Source organism: Leucoraja erinacea, chromosome 9, assembly GCF_028641065.1.
Source record: "Leucoraja erinacea ecotype New England chromosome 9, Leri_hhj_1, whole genome shotgun sequence".
Classification (NCBI taxonomy): domain Eukaryota; kingdom Metazoa; phylum Chordata; class Chondrichthyes; order Rajiformes; family Rajidae; genus Leucoraja; species Leucoraja erinaceus.
In genome coordinates this window covers 53,097,150-53,119,648 of record NC_073385.1, presented here as the reverse complement: position 1 = coordinate 53,119,648, position 22,499 = coordinate 53,097,150, and the positions used below count along the sequence as shown (strand labels likewise).

Here is a 22,499-nt window from a genome sequence, read left to right as displayed (position 1 = left end):
TTGCTGAATGAAACTGCGGAGTGAGAATGTCCGGGAACGCAGCCAAGATTCGTGCGTATCGGGAGTCCACGGACGCCAGTGGCCGTCCCACCGGTTGACCCAAGCGCAACGTGATCGGCTCCATTGTAGTGGCGTTGACCAAACGCTGACGCCCGACGTCCACCATGAGGGAATGCGTCCGGAGAAAATCGGCCCCGAGCAATGGTTGGGAGACGTCAGCAACGGTAAAGTTCCATGAAAAATGGCAGGAGCCGAGCACGATGGGAACCATGCGCAGTCCATATGTGCGGATGGGGCTGCCGTTTGCCGCGGTGAGGACGGGCCCCCGCTTACCGGAACGAATGTCGGCCAGCGAAGGGGGCAGGACGCTGAGCTCCGCACCTGTATCCACGAGGAAGCGGGTCCCGGAGCGCCGATCCCAAGCGAAAAGGCGGTGAATTTGGCCGGCCACCGCGGGGACTATTGGCAGCCGGCCCAGGCGTTTCCCGGAAACGTGCATGACTGGCGGCATTGTCGTGCTGCAGCACCCCAGCGCTGATGGAAATAGCACCAGCTCCTTCTGTTGGTGTTATTTTGAGCTTGCCTGCCCCTGCTGGTGGTGCTGCAGCTTGCTGGTGCTGGACTGCAGGTGCAGTACCCCTCACTGCCGCTGGGGGTAATCGAGCGGGCCGTCGGGCTGGAGCTGTCACTCCTTCCACAGCTCCCCCGCCCCACCGGAGGAAATCGGGAGCTGCTGGGCTGACGTCATCGGGGTGCCTGCCGATGGCCAGCTCGTTGACGTCATCGGCGTGCCTGCCGACGGCCAGCGCGTTGACGTCATCCGGGCGCGTCGACCTCAGCGCGACCTCGTCTCTGCTGACGCCCAGCGCGCTGACGTCATCAGGGCGCGCCATCCACATGGCGTCGGCGCGCCTCCCGAGGGCCCGAAGGTCGGTAAACGAGGCGTCGGTGAGTTGCAACCGAATGTAGGCCGGCAGCAGATGCAGGTAAGTGTACTCGAACAACAGGCACGGCGTGTGCCCGTCTAATAACGCCACCATTTCTTTTAGGAGGGTAGATGGCCGCCGGTCGCCCAGGCCACCCATATGCAGGATCCTACCTGCCCGCTCCATCCTACTTAGTCCATAAATTTGGAGCAGGAGCTGTTTCAGGCCGAGGTATTTGTTATTGTCCGGGGGCGCTGCGAGGAAGTCCGATACTTCTTCCACCGCATCCTGGTCGAGGGCTCCCACCAGGTAATAGAAGCGGGTGGCATCGACCGTAATGCCCCGCAGGTTGAACTGGGCCTCCGCCTGCTGGAACCAGATGAGCGGCCGTGTGGTCCAGAAGCTGGGCAGTTTCACGGAGACCGCGTCCAGAGACGGGGTCGGGCTGGCGTGTGAGGAGGTAGGGCTTTGTTCTGTCTCCATCATGATGACAATGGAGCGTCGGGGGTCACCAATGTAGTGCGTGGGTTTCAGAATGAGGCAAGTAGTCCGCAGTTTGAGAAGCACTATACTTTATTTCCTCCCGGTTCAGGGGAAGACGAAACCAGGGAAAAATGGCACCCAAACCCTGCCTTTTATACCCCCCGGCTAAGGACCGCCTCCGGACTGCACCACTCCTGTGCCGAGGGGTTCGGCAGTATAATGGGACGACCCTTAGGAGCCGCCACAACAGTGAGATTTAAAAATCATGTTATATTGTGAATTCTTGTGTGAATGGGATTAGTTTGTTATTTGGATACTTAGGCAAATTGAAAAGTTGAGGAAAAACAAGGTGCTCAGAGTTGCTTATTGGTTACAATCTGAGGAGTATGATGATTCTACTGATTATGATATGCCAATGTACCAGCTCGCAACTGATCTTCATAAAGACTTGGTCTATTGCTAGAAATTGTAATTTATTTACCGATCTGTTACGGACGAGCATATAATACAATAATATTAAAGTTCTGATCTTGAGAATATCACATTTTTTAATTTTCAAGGCAATCTGGGTGTTTATTACTATTTCCGTCACAAAGGTCAATTTTGTAATTAGCCACAATTATGTAATTAACTAATTAAATGCTTTAATTGCAGGTCATCCAAGTAAGATGTTTTATATTTGTTTCAGAATGCTTCAATCTATAATAACTGAAAATTTCATTCAGTTATCTTAATTTTTAAGAAAGTTATGGGCTTTTGACTGTCCTCGATCACAGCTTTTGCGTTGTCAATGGAAAAACAATAAGAAACAAGCTAATTTCCGAGTATGAAAGTGAATTAGGTGTCAAATTAAAATTATTTATCTGATGGGATATATTGCAAACTTGATTTTTAAAATCTCAAAATTTTGTAACATTGCTAACAAGTGTTCAGCGAAAGCTACCTAGGTAATGCCTGATTTCACCGATGTAAAGGAGGCCACATTGAGAAGGCCGAATGCAGTAGATGAGATTTGAGGAGGTGCATGCGAATCTCTGTCTCACCCGCAAGGGCTGCTGTCACTGGATAGATGTGAGGGGTTAAAGGGACTCTGCAGCTGTTGCAGGGGAAAATACGCGAGGAGAGAAGGTGTGAAGGGACGAATTAATCAAGGTGTTGGGGAGGAAGCAGTAACTGTGGAAAGCAGAAAGAGGTGCGGATGAGAAGATATGACTGGTGGTGCGATCACATTGGAGGTGGTGGAAATGTCAGAGAATGATGCGATAGGATGTGGAAGCTGGTGGGGTGAAAGGCAAAGACCAGAGAACACTATCCTTTCTATTTCTGAAGGGAGAGGGAGCCAGAACAGAACGACAGGACAAAGGAGACATGGGTGAAGGATCTATCTACATCAATGTGATAACCTCAAGTCAAAAGCCCATAGTTCTGCTCTTGCTCCCACTCCACTCAGATATAACAAGGATGTTCCTCTTGCACTTACCTTTCATCTACTTGTCTCCTCATCTAACAAATTATTATTCAACATTTTTGCCACCTATAAAGTGATTCCATCATTAATCACATCCTCCTATCTCGCCTCTTTCTGCTTTCCACAGAAACCACTCCTTCCACAATTCCTTGGTTTGCTACACCCTTGTCAACTACTGTCCCCTGCAACCACACGAGATGTAACACATGTCCCTTCACCTCTTTCCTCACCTCGATGAATGGACCCCAGCAATTCTTCCAGGTGAAGCTGAGGCTCATGAGCTCCTCTTCTAACTTTATCTACTGCATTTGGTGCTTCTCATGAGGTCTCCTTTACTTCAGTTAGACCAAGGGTAGAACACTTCTGCTCAGTCCACCAAGGCCTGCTGAAACTTCCAGTTGTTAACCATGTTTTCTACATGTAAACCAGCACCTTCAGCTCCTTGCATCTCCATGTTACCATCCCATTCCCACACTTGACCAACTTTTCGTTATCGTTAATACCCTATAATTCAGCCAGCATTCTTGTAAATCCCTTTTGCACTTCCTTCAAAGCATCCACGTCTTTGTTGTAATGAAATGTCCAGAGCTGCACACAATAGGGAGGTTGCATGGCAGTCCAGGTCACGACCCGTGACCCATACTTTTACCATGCAATCCCTTCTGGAATACATTCAGTGAATGTCAGGTAAGCATTTACTATGGCTACCAGAACAGCGGGCCCTTCTTCTGTCCCAACATCCGGACTCCACGCTGACTGGTTCCACACTCGGGGTGCCGGTCAGTGACTCTGGGTGGGCGGAGGGACCAGACTGCCCCCAACTCTGCTGCAACTGACGGGGATGTTGCCAGGTTTTCGTCCCCGTGTCTCTGCTGCCCCGGCCCTGCTCCAACCGGCCCCTTGCGCGGGCGCTGCTGCTCCATAGCCCGTGACAGTGCAGCCGCACAGGGGGAGGATAGCCGGAGGGTGGCCATACAGCGCTGACCCTGGGGCGAGAGTGGGGGCTGTCCCGAGGGATGTGCTCCTTCGGCCGCTTACACCTTGGAGCTCGGGTTCAGAGTAAAGATACTAGAGCATTTGGTTCAGAGCGCTCAGTCACCCTCCACAATTATTTACAGCTCAAAAATTGACAATTTCGGCGGTTTTTAACAGGTAAGAAAGTACGCGTTTCGTGTGTTAACAGGGTATGCCGGAAGCTGCCATGTCCTCCAGAAGGATTGAGCTGCTCCGTGCGTCATGCCCTTTGTGCTGATGACCTTACGTGCAACCCCCCTATATTCCAAATGTGCCCCAATCAATCTTTTATAAAGTTGCGATAACTTTATTGAATTGTGGAAAAGCTCAAGAGGCTATGTAACTATTCCAGCTCCTAATTCAAGTTTGTATATGAAGTCTGAATAAATTGAAAAACAGTTTGACTTTAAACCCGATTACAATAATAAAACCTCTTTTAATAAAGTATTCAATTATGTATCTTTTAAACTTCCATGCACTGCTCCTAATGCAATGTTGAAGCTACATTTTTTTAATATTAATGTTGATGCATTGCTCATTTCTGGGAAAGTATAATGCTTCATGATCACAGGATATCCCTCAAAGGAAATGATTTGCATTAAGGGAGCAGACTTGCCGATTTCAGTTGATCACGCAGTGTGCAAATTGTTACAGAAACTTAACAGGAAATCTATGTCTAGCTTGGTTAAAAGGCAGCAAATTTCATATTTTCTAATGTGATTCTATCCTACGGACTTTCAAAAGGATTTAGTTGACATTACAATAGGAACGTTTTCTTTGGAACTCTTCATCAATTGGCAGGAAGATAAGTTATTTAATATTCTGCCAGCTAACAAAGAGATTTCAGGCTGTCTAACAAAATTATTTTCTTTGTGCCAATATGAACTGGAGCTTTTATTAATTAAAAACTCACAAACCTTGCCTATAATGCCACATTGGTGTATTTAAAAAAATGGAAGATAGGCAAGCATTTATCGAGCATTTTTTATGAACTGGAGTGGTTATAATGCACTTCACAGCCAACAAAATGTTTTTGTAATGTAGTTATGGTTCTAACAGATGAAGCAAGCCCCGAAACACCATGTCTCTCAAACAGCAATGATATAAATGACCAGATGAACTGTTCATCGTATTTAAGAGAGTTCAAGGGTCAGAATAACAAATTGGGGTTATTCACTCACAAATCATTTCTGACATTTTAATAGATAACAGTTCCCCAGTACCTTCATTTAGCTGCGATTGCTCTGTTTCCCTTGCCTTCCTCATCTAATTTATTAAATAAAAATAAGTGCAATTCAAAAATAATCTTGAAAACTAACTGAATACATGTCTGCTTATAGGCTGAGAGAAAGCATAGTTTACTGATTTGCTGGTACACATTGGAGGAAGTACTGTGGCCATTCATCAATACAAAAGGCAGGGGAACAATTAACTACTCCCAATAATTAATTTCAGTTTTAATACGTGTTGGCAATCATGCAACTTCCCTGTACACCTACCAAGGTTAGATACAAGGTTTTACAGATAATAGTTGTTCAAGTACCATTTGGCATTTCAACTCCAGAATGCACTTCAAAACACATTTTCATGCACTCATTATCAGTGCGTTTCTATAAAGCTAACAAATCACCAAAGCAGGAAAATAATCACAGATGCCATCTTAAATAACTCTGCACATAATACATTACCCAAAAATATTGACTGTACATTTGAAATAATCAAATTGCTGTATTAAATGTGCACTATTAGAATATAATTTTATCTTTTACTTCCCTTTTATTATAAAACTAGACCAAGTGCAGACCCGTTGGGTCTGCTCCCCCAACGCAGCCGTTCCCTACCCGTAGCCCCCACAGGAGACGTAGTCCTCCAACTCAAGCCATTCAGGACTCAGCAGTGCGGCTGTTTTTAAATGGCGTCTTTGAGGCGAGATGCGGGCGCCAGCAGCTGTTATGGTCGCTGGCCAGCAGGAGGCGACAAAATTAGTGAGTTGGGGGGGAGAAGGATTTTATTAAAAATGTGTACATAAACACGACAAAATTTAATCAGGAGTGGATACTTGGAATGAAAAGTGAAATCTCTACCGAAATGGAAAAGATCTGGGCGTTTGTGGGTCTGGTGTTGGCGTAGCAACGAATCAAAGGCTGGCAGCCACAAGTCAGGCAGAAACACACACACACACACACACACACAGTTTTAATATTATACTAGACCAAGTGCAGACCCGTTGGGTCTGCTCCCCCAACGCAGCCGTTCCCTACCCGTAGCCCTCACGGGAGACGTGGTCCTCCAACTGAAGATTCGAGCACTCGGCAGTGCGGCTGTTTTTAAATGGCGTCTTTGAGGAGAGAGGCGGGCGCCAGCAGCCGTTATGGTCGCTGGCCAACAGGAGGCGACAAAATGAGTGAGTTGGGGGGGGGGGGGGGGGGAGAAGGATTTTGTTAAAAATGTGTATATAAACACGACAAAATTTAATGAGTGGATACTTGGAATGAAAAGTGAAATCTCTACCGAAATGGAAAAAAATCTGGGCGTTTGTGGGTCTGGTGTTGGCGTAGCAACGAAACAAAGACGGGCACCCACAAGTCAAGCAGAAACACAGCCAGCCAGCAGCCACAGAGATAGATGGATAGATGGATAGATAAGATAGATGTTCTGCTGTAGGTTTTTGCATTTGAATGCAAATGCTGAGATCTTTAACCAATTTTCATTTACATACAAGATCAACGATGTAAAATCAAAATGCATTTCATACGCCAAGGTATTCTTTGGAAACGTGTTCAGTCCAATGTTTAAAATGTTTACCGCCATTGATTGTAGATATACACCTTCTGACAAAACAAAACAAGCTAGGTTAAGGTAAGTTTGGTTCTAAGAGGAGACTTGCCACTCCCGTCTCCACACATCTACGTTTACCTAGCCAGTTGTGGAGCCAAACAACCTGCTCCCTCTGCATCTAGAGATGTCCAGTGAGGCATGGCAAGGTCTCAGCCACTGCATCACCCAGCCAGCCTATGGCACAAGCCACAAAATGGATATAAAGCCTCATCTCATGCCCAGTCTGGGTAAGTTTTTAAATGTCTCTTGATCAGAGACAGAGACAATTAGATACAAAATTGCTTGTAATAATGAGAACCTCATTTCACTAAACACATGATTATAAACAAATTGAAGATTACCACCTTACATTTCTAATCAAATTCATAGGATCAGAAGATGAGGCCTGTACCTAAAGAGAGGCCAGGCTGATCAGTGAAAGTGAATATCCCACCACAATGCCAAGTATTTCCCAGCACAATTGAGCTCAACCACTTAACCTAAAGTCAAATCCAGTAACAGAGCAGAATAAAAGAAGCACCGACATCGAGCACTCAGCATGCTTCAGTCATTTTTTACCCATGAATCCTTCCCAAATCTCGAAAGTTAGGCTGCGAGTCTCTCTTAAATCAGTCAACCACAAGCAGTCGACCTAACTTAAAATGAAATTATAATACACAAATACACTACTATTCAAGATATGTTGCCAAAAAGAATCAAGAGAACTATTCTTGCTCAATAGAAGCTATTTCAGTCTCTAACTTTTGAAAAGATGCTGAGCAGTGAAGTGAGAGAAATCTTTGAAATCATGAAAGTTTCTGACAAGAATATACACAAAGTGCTACAATTTTTAAGATGAAATAAAACTAAAAACCATTAATATAAGTAAAATATCAAAAATAAAATAAGAATTTTGGAAAATAAATCTTCATCCTGAAAATGATGGGACCGGACATACAGTGTAGATGCAACTAAAGGGTCTTTAGATTAGCAGATGGGGAGATAATGCAATAAATCGTTCAGTTCTTTCCGACACAAATGGTTATACCAACTGAGTTAAATGGAAAAGAATGGGAGGACCTGGTAGAGTGCATAACACCAACAAGGAGTTGCCTGAATGCCTGCATGTTGTGTAAAATTTCATGTACACAAATAAGTCACATCCATCCATCCATCTATCCATCTTACTAAAACTCTCACCTTGTTTCGTTTGTTTGCTTGGTCTCGAAACTCCACAAAAATGGTACACAATAGCGCTACAATTTTAGGCTCACCTTACTCACCATTGTCCTGTGGTGTGCAGTAGCAAGTTTTGTTCAGATTTATGTTATATTTTACAAGTTATTGACATTTAAAACAAATTACCTTAAAACAGCGCCCCCACTTTCCAGCCGCGCTTGCGCAGTTGGCGGAGGCCCGTCAGCCCCACGTGTGCGCAGTGGGCCCGGTATCCACACCTGCGCAGTTACGGACTTTGCGGATTTTCAGATTGCCATTTTTTTTCCTTTCCCCTATACTTGCCTGGCCTCACAACGGGGACCCAACAGGTACGTTTCGTTCCATTTTACAGATGCCACCACGGGTCCTCTCTTCACTTTAGTAACTTAATTTATGCCATCAACGGCACAACCTTGAACGCAGCAGTTGCGCCTGCGCAGTGGGGGCCCGTCAGGCCGCACAAACGCAGTTTGGTGTAATATTACATTGGGGGAACGGGACCCAACGGGTCCACGCTTGGCCTAGTATTATTATAAATTTAGAAATCAATTAATAAAGTCTGGACAAGAAGGACTCCGATCTCTAAAAAAACGTGATCATTTCAATTCTAAATACATAGATCATTTCAATTCTAAATACATTCTCTCTCTCTCTCTCTCTCTCTCTCTCTCGTTTTCACCCTACAAACAGATAACAATGGCCTAATTCCTTTATCATTGTTACTTTTTTGCATATATTTAATGCATTGTTCTTCATCCAAAATTTGTGTATCACTAGTATTAGGTAGTCTATCTTACAATTAATCAAGTCTAATTGTTTAACAACCCACCTGTACTGGCGACTCCTTGTTCTTCTGCTTCTTGAAAGGTTACTTGATTGGGTAAACTATTCCGTGAGCGAGTTACAGATTCTAGTTGTGATGCTCGGCCTATAAGAGACAATTCATCCAACACCTCTCCCTCCTTGGCTTCCAAATCTGACTTAGATGTAGTTAAAGATCTCACTTTATCTGGTGTCCCTAGTCTGCTCAGATCACTTAAGCAGGCTGCTGTCCCACTGTCTAAGCTGAGTACTCGTGCATGAGTTTTGGCACTGGCTGCACTGAGAGTCCTGCGAGTTGACCTTCTACGACTATTAGCACTACTTTCTGAACCAGAATGGATCTTTAACATAGCTTCAAAGTCAGTGCCTCTTTCCCGAGACAAGTATTTTGCTTTTGAGACATGGTATCGTCCTTCGGGAGAGTGACATGAATGGGATGTGGTGCTGGATGAACTGTCTGAACTGAAGCGATGTGCTGAATGCATGCTGGAGGTTCTGCTCAAGTCGCTCTGGTCACTTGAATCTTCATCTGGACAAAAGCTGTTGCTACCAGTTTTAATGCCAGCTACACCACGAAATGACACATACTCTCTATGCCGGCTCGTGTCAAAACTGCTTGCTCGTTTTTTCCCTGACTTTCTTCGGTTCGATTTGTGTGAAGAAGCAGCTCTGTGGATAAAATTAGATTTGGGTCTTACGTCCCCGTCTTTTTGCCTCGCTGTTTCATCCTTCACTGTTTGTTTATCCATTGACAGAGAAGATTTTTCCACAACCTCTTCCACTCTCTGTTCCACGGGTGTTTCTGGAACTAATTCACCATGCTGCTTCAAGATGTCAACGCTCAATTCGTTTGCATGAGGGTTTCTGTTAGCATCACCAGAACCACTGAGTCTTCCTCCAGTCGGCACCTGATCGGACATCTGCTCAGGATCTTGACTGGAACTTCCATCTTTTGTTGCAGCATGTAATTTTTTCCTTTTACCATTAGGCCTTTCACTACTTTCCACAATACTCTCACCTTCTGGTTCACTGCTATATCCGCTGCGAGCATCGCTTTTCTCGTAATCTTTTTTTTCCAAGCTGTTCTCATCTGCTGAAGTTTCTGCTTGCTCTGAAAGAATGCTCTCCACGTGGGTTGAACTTGTTTGCTCACTCTTGTAACTGCTTACAGTGCTGTTGGTGTCTCGATCCGTGCCACTACAGTAACTCTCTGTTGACCCACTACTCCTGGTACTGAGACTCTGGAGACTATCAACACTATTATCTGTTTTTAAAGGCTTACTGAGTCCTGCTTTGAATGATGGTTGGGAAGTACCACCCTTCAGTAAGTTATCTAGCTGGAAAACGCCAGCATAACAAGAGTTTTCAGTCAATGACTCCTTGGACCCTGAAAGAGGTTTTGAACTTTCTAATTCACAAACGGTGTCTAATCCTCTCCTTTGTTGAAAGAGAGTAAAATCACTGAGAGATGTGTCTGGAAAAGCAATCGCTGAACTTGAAGTTCTTGGCACTCCTCTCGGCCTGTGATCTTTCCTGTATGATTGGGAATGCAAAGGTACAAGGGAGGCTGCTTCTGTGTCACAAGCAGTCGACAATGAATGCTCTGTGTGATGGTAGGTCACTTTGTCATTGGAATCCCTTAGAAAGTCTTGAGCTGCCGAAGATGTTAAAGCCTGGTTAGACATCAAGGAATCATTCGACACCACCACTTGAAAAAGCTTTGCATCGTGTACCAGATCTATAGGGAAAAAATGACAAACATTAACACTCACATACTGAGCAGCGTGCACACAAATTGTGAGAAGTAGATTCGATAGCTTTCAAATCATAAAGAACCAAATTGTAACTTTCACATCACCTATGACCGTCATAAATTGATCTTTAGACTGGATGAGAAAATTAATTTTAAAAATACTTCAGATCTGCATGTAATTTGGTGAGTTACGTAAACGTACTTCCATAAACAATTCACAATATGAGGTCCCGTTTCCTGAATGACCTGTATGATTGCAACGGAAAGATGGCGAGGGCTTCTCATCAGCTTCACAGATATAAAAGCAACACCCGGGCTTGCTGCTCTTCCGGTTTCGGCCACTTTCAGTGCAACACTGGGAAGGAGAGCAAGAACAAGGGAGGCAGTGGACAGCACCTCCCGACTGAGTCGCCGACATCTTCCACAAGGTGTACCAGCGAGCCCTTCTTCACCAGCCTCTGCATTGGTTGACGCAGCTGTTGACGCGACTCAAGTTGTAGCCCAGCCGACAGTGCTTTATTAGAACTCCGCCACCAACAGGTCATGCCAGGTCACCGTGGGGCTCCCTCCGTGCTCTCCAGCTGCCACTCCTTCCTGTCGGCCAATGTTTTGCCGACTCTGCTGCCCCCCCCCCCCCCCCCCTACCCCCCCCCCCCCCCACTGCCACTGCCTTCCTTCTCCCCTACACCTTCCCCTTATCTCAGGGAGGAGGAGGAGGTGGTGGCGGGGCGGGGGGGGGGGGCAGACAATGCAAGGGCCAACAGTAAGAAACAGCAGCTGATGATAGAGGAGGGAGAACCATGGCGACCGAGCGCATCCTGTCAGTGGCCTGAAGAAAGTGCTGTCGGCCAGGGGCTACAAAGTAAGCTGCAACAACAGCAACGTCAACCTGACAGTGTGGCAGTTGGTCAAAAGGGCTCGCTGGTGCAGACCAGAGACATTGGCACTGAGATTTAAGGTGAAGCAACTCAAAGATGTCACAGGTTATGGGGAGAAGGCAGGAGAATGGAGTTAGAAGGGAGAGATCAGCCATGATCGAATGGCAGAGTAGACTTGATTGGCTGAATGGCCTAACTTTGCTCCTATCACTTATGAAATCAATAGGAGAGTTTCAGAGTTTAATGAAGTTGAAGTGAGGATATAGAAAACAAGGTCGGCGAAGCAAATGCATATATATTTAAAATATTTTTTTTTTAAATTAGCGCTTGCATAGCACAGTGAAACTCCAAATAATCAGTTACTGTGGACATTTTGATGATTTGGCATCCGATTCACCCAGTGACATTTTCCACACACCTCTAAAACTGACCGGAACCCGTCGCCATATGCCTTATGAACCCACTAGGGCTCTGTATTGAGCACTAACCATGGGATCATAGCCTTGGTCAGAAACTCATCGACATTGATCCCATGCTCCCATTATCACTAGGGCCCAGTTTCCAGTGCTCATTATACCAGAGGTTCCCTTCCTACAGTCCTTATAAACTCACCTGTTTATTTCCAATGGCTCCTATAAACTCGCTACATTCGTTTCCAATGTTTTCTTTAATGCTCCAAGGTTTACTAAGTATTTTTATTACTATGTAGCATCTTTAAATAAGTGAATTAAATGTGATATTTATAGAAGATCGGGAGAACCCAGCACTTCCACCAAAGTCCCCAGGGTGCCAGATTATTGGAATATTTCTGTACTCACAGTAGATTGAAGATTAGATAATTGAAAGAAAACAGAATCATAACAAATGGGCCAAATTCAATTAGTTTAGATTATTGTCACGTGATCCAAGGTACATTGAAAAGCTGTTGTTTTGTGTGCTATCCAATCAAAGACAATACCTGATTACAATCAAAGAGATACATAAAGCAGGAGTAACTCAGTGGGTCAGACAGCATCTCTGAAGAAAGATAATTGATAACGCTTTGGGTCAAGACCCTTCAGACCCGCTAAGTTACTCCAGCTTTTTGTGTCTATCTTCGGTTTAAACCAGCACCTGTAGTTCATTCCCACACATGATTACAATCAAATCGTCTACAGTGCATAGATAAAGGATAATTCACACAGAGAGTGGTGAATCTCTGGAACTCTCTGCCACAGAGGGTAGTTGAGGCCAGTTCATTGGCTATATTTAAGAGGGAGTTAGATGTGGCCCTTGTGGCTAAGGGGATCCACATGGATCTATGGAGAGAAGGCAGGTACGGGATACTGAGTTGGATGATCAGCCATGATCATATTGAATGGCGGTGCAGGCTCGAAGGGCCGAATGGCCTACTCCTGCACCTAATTTCTATGTTTCTATGTTTCTATAATGGGTATAACATTTAGTGCAAGATAAAGGATAATTAAAGATAGTTCAAAGGTCTTCGGTGAGGCAGATGGAAGGTCAGGACCGCACTCCAGATATGATGGACCATTCCTTAATAACAGCTGGGAAGAAACTGTAACTGAATTTTCAAGCTTTACCTCATGCCAGATGGGAGAAGAGAAAAGAGGGTTGACCGGGGTGAGACTGGTGCTGGGGTGTGAGATTGCAACCTTCACGTGGTCCGCCCTGTTTCGACGAATGTAATCAACCTGGCGTGCACAATCAAATAAGATCAAATAGAACAAGTTGTCCTACAACTTTAGGCTGTGCACGCCATATGCAAGAAGAATAAGGGAGAGATTATGTGTAAGAAGGAACTGCAGATGTTGGTTTACACTGATTTACACAGATGCTGCCTGCCCTGCCGAGTTACTCGTACATTTTGTGTCTATCTTTGAGGGAGAGAATATTGTCTTGGCACCGGGTTACAATGTTCCCAATTTCCGTTCTCTCTCAAAGAGGATTGAGAACATCGTCATTTTGATAATCGGCCCACTACAGTGGTGTCTTCTGTGAACTTGTAAATTGAGTTGGATTGGAATTTAGCTGCCCAGTCATGAGTGTAGAAGGAGTATAGTAGGGGACTGTTAACGCATCCTTGAGCGGCATCAGTGTTGAGGATTATCGTAGAGGAAGTTTTGTCACTTATCCTCACTGATTATTGTCTGTTGGTCAGGATTTTGAGTAACCAGTTGCGGTGGGGAGTGCTGCCTCCAAGTTTAGTGGGATACCATTGGAACAGGTGGCATAGTTTTGCTGTTCAAAAGCTATCAATGCCTTGTAAGGGGATCAAATGTAATAGAGCCATGTTTGATGATGATACAAAGTTAAAAAGCATGTGGGCTGCATGCAGGACGCAGAATGGTTTTAGGGTATACAGGCAGATTCAGTGAATGAACAAATACACTACACAGAACAACAGGGGATGTGCTCTTACTGGCTCTCCACTTTCCAATGGACCATTCGGACAACATACATCAGAGTGTTGCTCAAAACGACATCTATGCAATCAACACCATCATCCTCTTTAAACTTATCAAACTTAGGGAACTGGGTTTCTGTTCATCTCTGTGCAATTGGATCCTCAACTTCCTCATAGGCAAACCACAATCGATACGAATTGGCAACACAAACTGCCATCCTTCTCAATGCCCATCAACAGAGGTGCAGAGAGGCTGTACGCTTCATCCTCTGCTCTACTCTACTCTCTCTATATACCTGACAATAGCCAGGCACATCTCCAAAGCCATCTTTACATTTGTTGACGTTACCACAATAATGGGTAACAATGTCTCAGCATACAGGAGTAAGATTCATAATCTGATTGAACAAAACCAGAATAACAACCGTGCTCTCAAAGTTGGCAAGAGACCAAAAAACGACACCTATCCATGCTCTCCAGAGATGCTGCCTGATCCGCTGATTTATTCCAGCATTATCCTTTTTTTGTAAACCAACATCTGCAGTTCCTTGTATCTCTATCTCTAAGAATTTGATTGTTGACTTCAGGAAGTGAAAGGCGAGGATCCATGAATTTGTCTTCATCGACAGGACGGCAGTAGGAAGAGTCAATAGCTTCAAGTTCCTGGACATGCATATTACTGATGATATGTCCTGGGCCCAAGCATGCTGATGCAGTCACAAAGAAAGCTCAGCAACACCTCAACTTCCTTAGAAGATTGAGAACATGCTGTGTGTCACCAAATACTCTATCAAACTCTACGAGAATATGGTAGAAAGCATATTGATTGGTTGCATTATGGCCTGGTTCGTAGTCTGACCTAGGAATGAAGGAGGCTGCGGAAAGTGGCAGACATTGCCTGGTCTATCACAAGCATTGACCTCTATACTAGCGAAGGGATCTACAAGAGGTGCTGTTTCAAAAATGTAGCCAATGTCAAAGACCCACACTACCCCGTCTATTCTCTTATCTCCCAACCACCATCAGAAAGGCGGCACAAGGGCCAATGCACCGAGACTTCCAGGTTCAAGAAAAGTTTATTTTCCATCAATAATCAGGCTCTTGAACTCTGCACAACACAAACCACAACCTAGCTATTGCAATCTGGTTACCAGGAATTACGGATTATTAATTTATAACCATCATGGTTAACGCAAATACAATGGGCCAAAGGTGCAGCGGCATTCCATGTTTTATAATGTAAAAATAGATCACAAGATCATAAGAAACAATAGAATGGAAGAGTACTTGTTAAAATGATGAGAGCTTGACCAGTGTTGGGATTCGGAGACATCTGCACAAATCACTTAAAGTTAATATACAGCAGGTTTAGCAAAGCAATTAGGAAGACAAATGTAACTGCTGATTGCCACAGGATTTGAGTACAAATGTAGTGGCTTATTGCTCTATTATATATTACATATGTGAGATTACATCTGAAGTGTTATGTACAGGTCCGGTCTCCCTATCGAATGAGGGAATAAGTTGCAACATTGGGAACGCATTGAAGGTTCACCAGATTGATCGCTAGGATGGAGCAATTTGTCCTTGAAGGAAAACCTATAACCACTGAGTTATGAATGTGGTGACTAATGTTGAAACATGCAAATTTCTTGCAGGATATGACAGGGTAGATGGAGAATGTCCAGCCCATCAGGATTTCACCATTCACTGCAGAGAATAGAAAAATGTTCTTCATTCTGTATCTGAAAAAAACTAGTGACTATTTGCAATTCTTTGCCCAACAGGGCTTTGGACACTTGGTAACTGAGAATATTCAAGACAGAGATCAAAAGTGTTCTGAATACTATGAGAATCAATGATGATGGGTTCAGTGCAGGAATGTGGTGCACAGATCTTACTGACTGGTGGGGAATCCATTTGAATGGACTCCATGCGCTCCTCATGCTATATTTTATATTTATATATTATGTCCAACTGAAGTTACTTTATCTTTCTTCTCCCGTTCTCGAAAGCACAGATCTTCAGAGGTGTTGAGGAAAAGAGCTTATACAAAAATTAAGTACATAGTATCTCTGTAGCATTGTTCTGGAATTGAATGCATCACCTAACTTTATTGCTCCTTCATAATCAAGAAACTATAACCAAGTGACACCAATTCATTCCAAGCATATTGATTGTAAAATTATAGCTTATAAAAGTAGGTCATGATTCAAAATTCCCCAGATAATTGAGTCGACCATGACACTGCACTGTTTTTCAGTCAAATTCTGATAGGCCATGCTCACCTTGTTCATCATTTGTATCTTTATACAAACTGCAGCTCTGGCCCAAGCTCAAACTAATGTCATCAGAAGTTTTCCCCGTCTCTTCATCTCCTGCAGTGGATATAAAAAGAAAAATAATCAATTCATGGTTGAATGCATGTACGTCATTTTAAATACATAGGAATCCAAATGTAGAAAATTACATTACATTCTGGTTACTACTCAGCGAGTTGATGAACAGATATACAACTATTTTTATGGCTAACTCGCAATGCTGGCTCCAAGTGCAGATAGCAAAGATATTTCAAGATGTAGGCATTACCCCTTCACAATGCAGTGAATGAGAAAATATCAACCCAGGAAGAAAAATGAATAAATATGGATCACCTATTTTTCAAGCAGACATTAGGGAAAAAGATACATCTACAAACTTTAAATTTATCATCTCCAAGCCAGTTTTTTTCCCAGTTGCTTCTATTTTGTAATTTGAGATTACAACCCATTCAAAGAAGCAATAGCAATAAATTAAACACAAAAAGCTGGAGTAACTCAGCAGGACAGGCAGCATCTCTGGAGAGAACAAATGGGTGACGTTTTGGGACGAGGCCCTTCTCAACACGAAAAATCACCCATTCCTTCTCTCCAGAGATGTGTCTGTCCTGCTGAGTTACTCCAGCTTTTTGTGCCTTTCTTCGGTTTAAACCAGCATCTCCAGTTCCTTCCTTTGCGATAAATTGAACCATCTACAAAATACCTTGGGCCATTCAACACCATCTTTGAAATCTGCAACCTGTCATGAAGGAGTACGGGCATTTGAGGCATAGGAACACTACATCCTTCATATTTATCTCTGTTGCAAACCATTCTGACTTGAAACTATACAACTAATCTTTCATTGTTATGAGGTCTGAATCATGGAACTGCAGAGCATTTTGTACATGGCACATGCTGCAACTAGTGTGTCCTGATATTCGAGGGAATGGCTGTTCAGAGTAGTTGATGGGGTGCCAAACAAACAGGCTGTTTTGCTCTTATTTATGCCAGGCTTCTCGGATGGTATGTATATGGTGGCCAATCTCAAGCTTATTGTTATCACCAAGAAACAGCATTCAGATAACTAGGCGACCATAGGGTAAGCCTTCGGTGATTTTGAAATGTGGAAAGTCATTGCTACAATGGCTTAGATATAATGAGCGAGGCAAGTGAGCCTAGATGAAAATCCACCCACCAAGCCAACCAATGGCTGAGATGGCATGTTTGTCTAATCCACTGGCTGGAGTGCTTGTTGGTTAATGTCATACAGGATATAATTTGTGACTTCAATAAGTACGATTTATAAGTCAATTTTCAAACAAAGTGTGGTCATTTTGCTTTACATATTCAGGAGTACAATGACCTTCTACTGGACAAGACCCAAGGATTTGCGTACTACTTCAAAACCCAATCACATCCATAAATTGAAACACAGGATTTAAATTTTCTTTGGCAGTGCTCTAGTTGATTTGCAACTTAATTTTACGGTTTTATAACATTCATATTTTCTATGACAAATTGATAAACCAGAGAGTTACAAAAAGAATGCACAATCCTAAAATAAAATTTATGAAGAGAACAGATATTTGTTGAAAGCGGGAAAACTTTGTCTTTACTACCAAGAATACAATTGAAGTTCAAATGTCCACACAGGGATCCATCAAACCCATTACACACACGCACATTCTACTTGTTGCTATATATACAGAATTCAGAGCACCAAATTAGTACAAGATTTAAGTGCTGTTGAAAGCTTTGTCTCCCGCAGTTATATGCTTACAGCATTTGCATAAACTAGAGGTCATCATAAAATGTACTGAAACATTTGACATGCACTTTCAGTTTTTACAAGCAGTTAAAAAGAGGTTCAAGTAACTCCTAAATCTTGAATGAAAGATCCAAAATGCTGAGTTTGATCATGTTCAATCATATAGCAGCATTAAATCAATGGAAAAATCGAGATAGGAATCTAATTCTGGGATATTTAGTAGATGATGAACTGCAACTAATTTAGTTGAAAATCTCTTACCTTTAATACATGCTGCTGCTCCATGGTGAGGCGACGCAACCTGATAATAAAGGATTTCAAATAGTTAAAAAAACAAAAGCTTCATAATTCAGGATTTTTACATGACAAATAAATCTTAGCTCTTAGAGAAAGGAAAACAGGCAATGTACATATTATTGTAAAGGGAGGACACCCAGATAAACAAAGAAGTAAGAATCTGAGTGTCAACGGCTCCAAACATTACACAGGGAATCAATATTTTATGAGCTTCATTTAACATACTGACAACCGATCTAAAGCAGACTACTTGAAAGTAAACAGATTTAGATACTCAAAGCAGCTGCAGAACGGAATGAGAATAGTGAAAAGAAAATCCAGAGACTTTTTGCCCAGTAGGGGAATCAAGAAATCAAGTCAGAAGACATAGGTTTATGGTGGTGGGGGGGGGGTGAGGAATATTTACTACCAAGAGTTACCAAGTGGTAAATATTTATTTACACAAAGGGTGGAGGGTATATGGAACAAGCTGCCAGAGGAGGTAGTTGAGGCAGAAACTCTCATACATTTAAGAGACATTTGGAAAGGTCCGTGTATAGGATAGGTTTAGAGGGATATGGGCCAAGAACGGGCATGTTGGTCGGCATGGAAGGTTGGGTCGAAGGGCAAATTTCCACACAGTATGACTCTAAATAAATTACATGGAAATCTTTGGAGCTGGGAGTTTCAATAAAGATTAAAATGTTGACAATTCATGATAAATAAGCTAGAATGTTTTGGCAATTCACATTATTGCAAATAACTAGACAAAGATATATCTCAGTTTCTATGACAATTCTTCGAAATCATATACGTTTTACTTGATTCAATGATTAATACAAAACATAACCAACAGAAGTGCACTATACATAAACCTGAACTGGTACTGCCTTCTAAGAAAATCATGACTGATCTTTTGTCTCAACTCCACTTTCCTATCCATTTACCAAAACCCTCGATTCCCTTTTAGTCCAAAAACACTCAGTCTTCAACTTTCTGGGACAGAGAATATCAAGTAACCATAACCTCCAGAATCAAGAAATGCCTTCCCATCGGAGACATCCAAGATTTTAAATCACCAACCTCTAATTTTGAGACTACATGATCATGGAAACCAGCCACATAACATCTATACTGCTAAGTTTCCTAGATTTTGTATGTTCCAAAAAACAATACTTCATTTCGGAAAATAATACAGACAAATTAAATGGATGCAATTCGGATGGATATTCATTATCCAGGCTCGAAAGGCTTATTGCTGACCTCAGTTTCTTGCAGAAACTGGCAGCAGTAGAAGCTGACCTAGGTTCAAAAGGTTTATTGTGGATTACGATATGCATTTGAACAGTACCACTTTCCATCATCTTGACATTATCAAGAGACATTATCAATACAGACTCATTATGTCCTTAAGAATGTGACCCTCATCTGTCAAGGACTCATGAACAGAAATCAACCATAACTTCCACAGTAACCTTCAGGATTACAGTGTAAAAGAAAGATAAGGCCCACAATCACTTAATCAAGTCACGCTATCGACTTGTCCTGACCAATGTAACCATCACATATTGATGATGTCTACTCACAGAAAAACAATGTAAGACAGGTTAGGAATTAGGTTACAGAGAAAAGACACAAAATTAGTTCTTCTGCCTCTATCCTCAATAGACAACTTGTTCATCTGTAACTCAGTGGCATGTTTTTCTGTATTGTAAAAATTATGCTCGTGTTATTGCAAATCCTTTGTAAATTATAACCTCAGTCAAAATTACTCCTTAAAAATAAACATGCTTCATTTAAAATATAACTGTTTAAACTGCTTTGTTAGAGCAGATGTGGTCCCGCCGCTCAAAAAAGTGATTACCCGTTCAGCAGAGACTCGGGTGGTGAAATAAATTAGTCTTTGAAATACAGTTTAAAACAGTGCAATTCCTCTATACTGAGGGTACTTGTACATACAATAAATAGGGCATAACATCTTGACGGAAACTTCCAAAGGGATACAATTAATACCATCACATGATAAAGATATAAGTTATCAGATACAGAATGGCATTACATTTTATTCTTATTTAAAATAAATGGCTTTAAAGAAAGCTGATGATGGAAATAATTTCAAATGAAGTAATTCTGTTGAAAGAAAATATTAGAATAATTCAGTATATTAATCTCTATCCAGAATTTTGGAGATGGCAATACGTTCTTATCCGATCCAACTTTTCATATCCTATTTACATCTCACAATCCCTTCCCCCTTTTAGTAGGCGTCAACTCCATACCACATCCCAACCTCAACGTAACCATACTCGTTGATATTTTTGATACACAATAAATGATAATTTCCTCATGAACTAACGAGGCACCAAGGGCAGAGTAACCTGTTATTGCATCTGATGTGCAATATGGGCGCTGCTGTGAAAGATCAGCTTATTACAAAAGTGGGTGGGTTTTGCAGATAGTTGCGAAAAATTGCAGCAGGATCTTGATCGATTGGCCAGGTGGGCGGAGGAATGGCTGATGGAATTTAATGCAGAAAAATGTGAGTTGCTGCATTTTGGGAAAGCTAACATGGGCAGGACCCTACAGTGAATGGTAGGGCTTTGGGGAGTGTTGTCGAGCAAAGGCATCTAAGCGTGCAGGTGCATGGTTCCTTGAAGGTGGAGTCGCAGTTAGATCGGTTGGTCAAACATGCTTTCGGCACATTGGCCATCATCAGTCAGAGTATTGAGTATAGAAGTTGGGAGGTCATGTTGCAGTTGCATAAGACGTTGGTGAGGCTGCATTGAGAGTATTGTGTTCAGTTCCGGGCATCGTGTTATCGGAAAGATGTTGTCAAGCTGGAAAGGTGTACAGAGAAAATTTATGAGGATGTTGCCAGGACTACAGGGTCTGAGCTATAGGGAGAGGTTTAGGCTGGGATTCTATTCTTTGAGGCGCAGGAGGATGAGGGGTGATCTTGTAGAGGTGTATAAAATCATGAGAGGAATAGATCGGGTAGATGCACAGTCTTTTGCCCAGAGTAGGTGACATAGGTTTAAGGCGAAGGGGAAAAGATTTAATAGGAATCTGAGGGGTAACTTTTTCACACAAAGGGTGGTGGATGTATGGAACAAGCTGCTGGAGAAGGTAGTTGAGGCAGGGACTATCCCAACATTTAACAAACAGTTCGACAGGTACATTGACAGGACAAGTTTGAAGAGATATGGAACAAATGCGGGTAGGTGGGACTAGTGTGGCTGGGACGTTGGGCCAAAAGGCCTGTTTCCACACTGTATCACTCGATGACTCAATAACTTACAAACTCCCTGCTGCCAACATGGCACTGGAATCCATTAATAAAGGTTTAAGGCCATCATTCTATCACTGCACAGCTGTCCTAAACAACATTGTAAGTCCCAAAGAACACCAATACACTGCCTTCTCTCAGATTAAGAGCATTGAGTCAACAGTGAGTGTGGTCTGCAGACGTCACTCTGCAAAACCAGGCCATCAAAATGTCTTAATTATTCAAAATCAAGCCAGCAAAGCTGGCATCCCAGAGCAGTGAAAACTTAGAAGCCTTCCAAAAGCTGTTCCATCTCACTTGACTGAGAACTTCAAAACATTTTTGTTCGTCTTGAATATTAAACGTTGCAGAACAAGGGTTAGGCATAGTTAAGCAGCAAGCCAATTAAAATCTAATTAAATTGCTAACCAGGCAATTAACAGCCACAGAAAGGTTAATAAGACCTTCTACAGCTGAAAAACTACATTAAATTAAGGGTTGTGTCTAAGCTGCAAACTGATTCATTTCTGAGCCATTCAATTTTAAGAAATCGATTGGAGCTTTGGGGTAACTTTCAAAAAATCTGTTTATTTAGCCCTTAAGGAAGGACTTTATTAATACTTTGACTGGCTTGACAAGAGAGTACCTTGAGGATCCCAGTGGTATTTTTAGTGACACAATTTTAAAATGTTGAAGACTAAAATGGTGCATAGTTTTCTGAAGGATGCATAGTCAAAACTATTCTACACCTTGGGAAGCTTAACTTTAAGATATAGTTAGAAGAAAGGCATTGTCAGTCTCACCCCCCCCCCCACCCGCCATTTCTTTTGTTTTGCTTTCAAATTTATCTTCTTGTTGTAATTGAAGAACCCAAGCTCAACTCCATCGCTAAGATGTTTATAGTTCAGTCATGATATCCATTTTCGAGGTGCTACATTCACAAGCGGCCTTGCACATTTATTTTACACTTTTTCTTTACATAAATTGTGCTGCAATCACAATTTTAAAGTGACAATCATACTTCATGAAATTAGGAATTCAGCTGGGCTATTAAGGGCCTGTCCCACTGCACGAGGTAATTCAAGAGTTCTCCCGAGTAATAGC

General features: G+C 42.6%; 1 protein-coding gene across 3 annotated transcripts in view; it reads right to left on the bottom strand.

The window, feature by feature from the left end:
- The window catches only part of pcnx1 (pecanex 1), a 211,281-nt gene that overhangs the window by 112,471 nt on the left and 76,311 nt on the right, over window positions 1–22,499 (bottom strand). For all 3 annotated transcript variants that reach the window (XM_055640828.1, XM_055640829.1, XM_055640830.1), the window contains exons 4-6: window positions 18,116–18,155; window positions 16,075–16,164; window positions 8,756–10,486 (exon numbers count right to left, since the gene is read on the bottom strand). In XM_055640828.1, coding sequence (XP_055496803.1) covers window positions 8,756–10,486; window positions 16,075–16,164; window positions 18,116–18,155 — 1,861 coding nt within the window. The remainder of the gene's footprint in view (window positions 1–8,755; window positions 10,487–16,074; window positions 16,165–18,115; window positions 18,156–22,499) is intronic.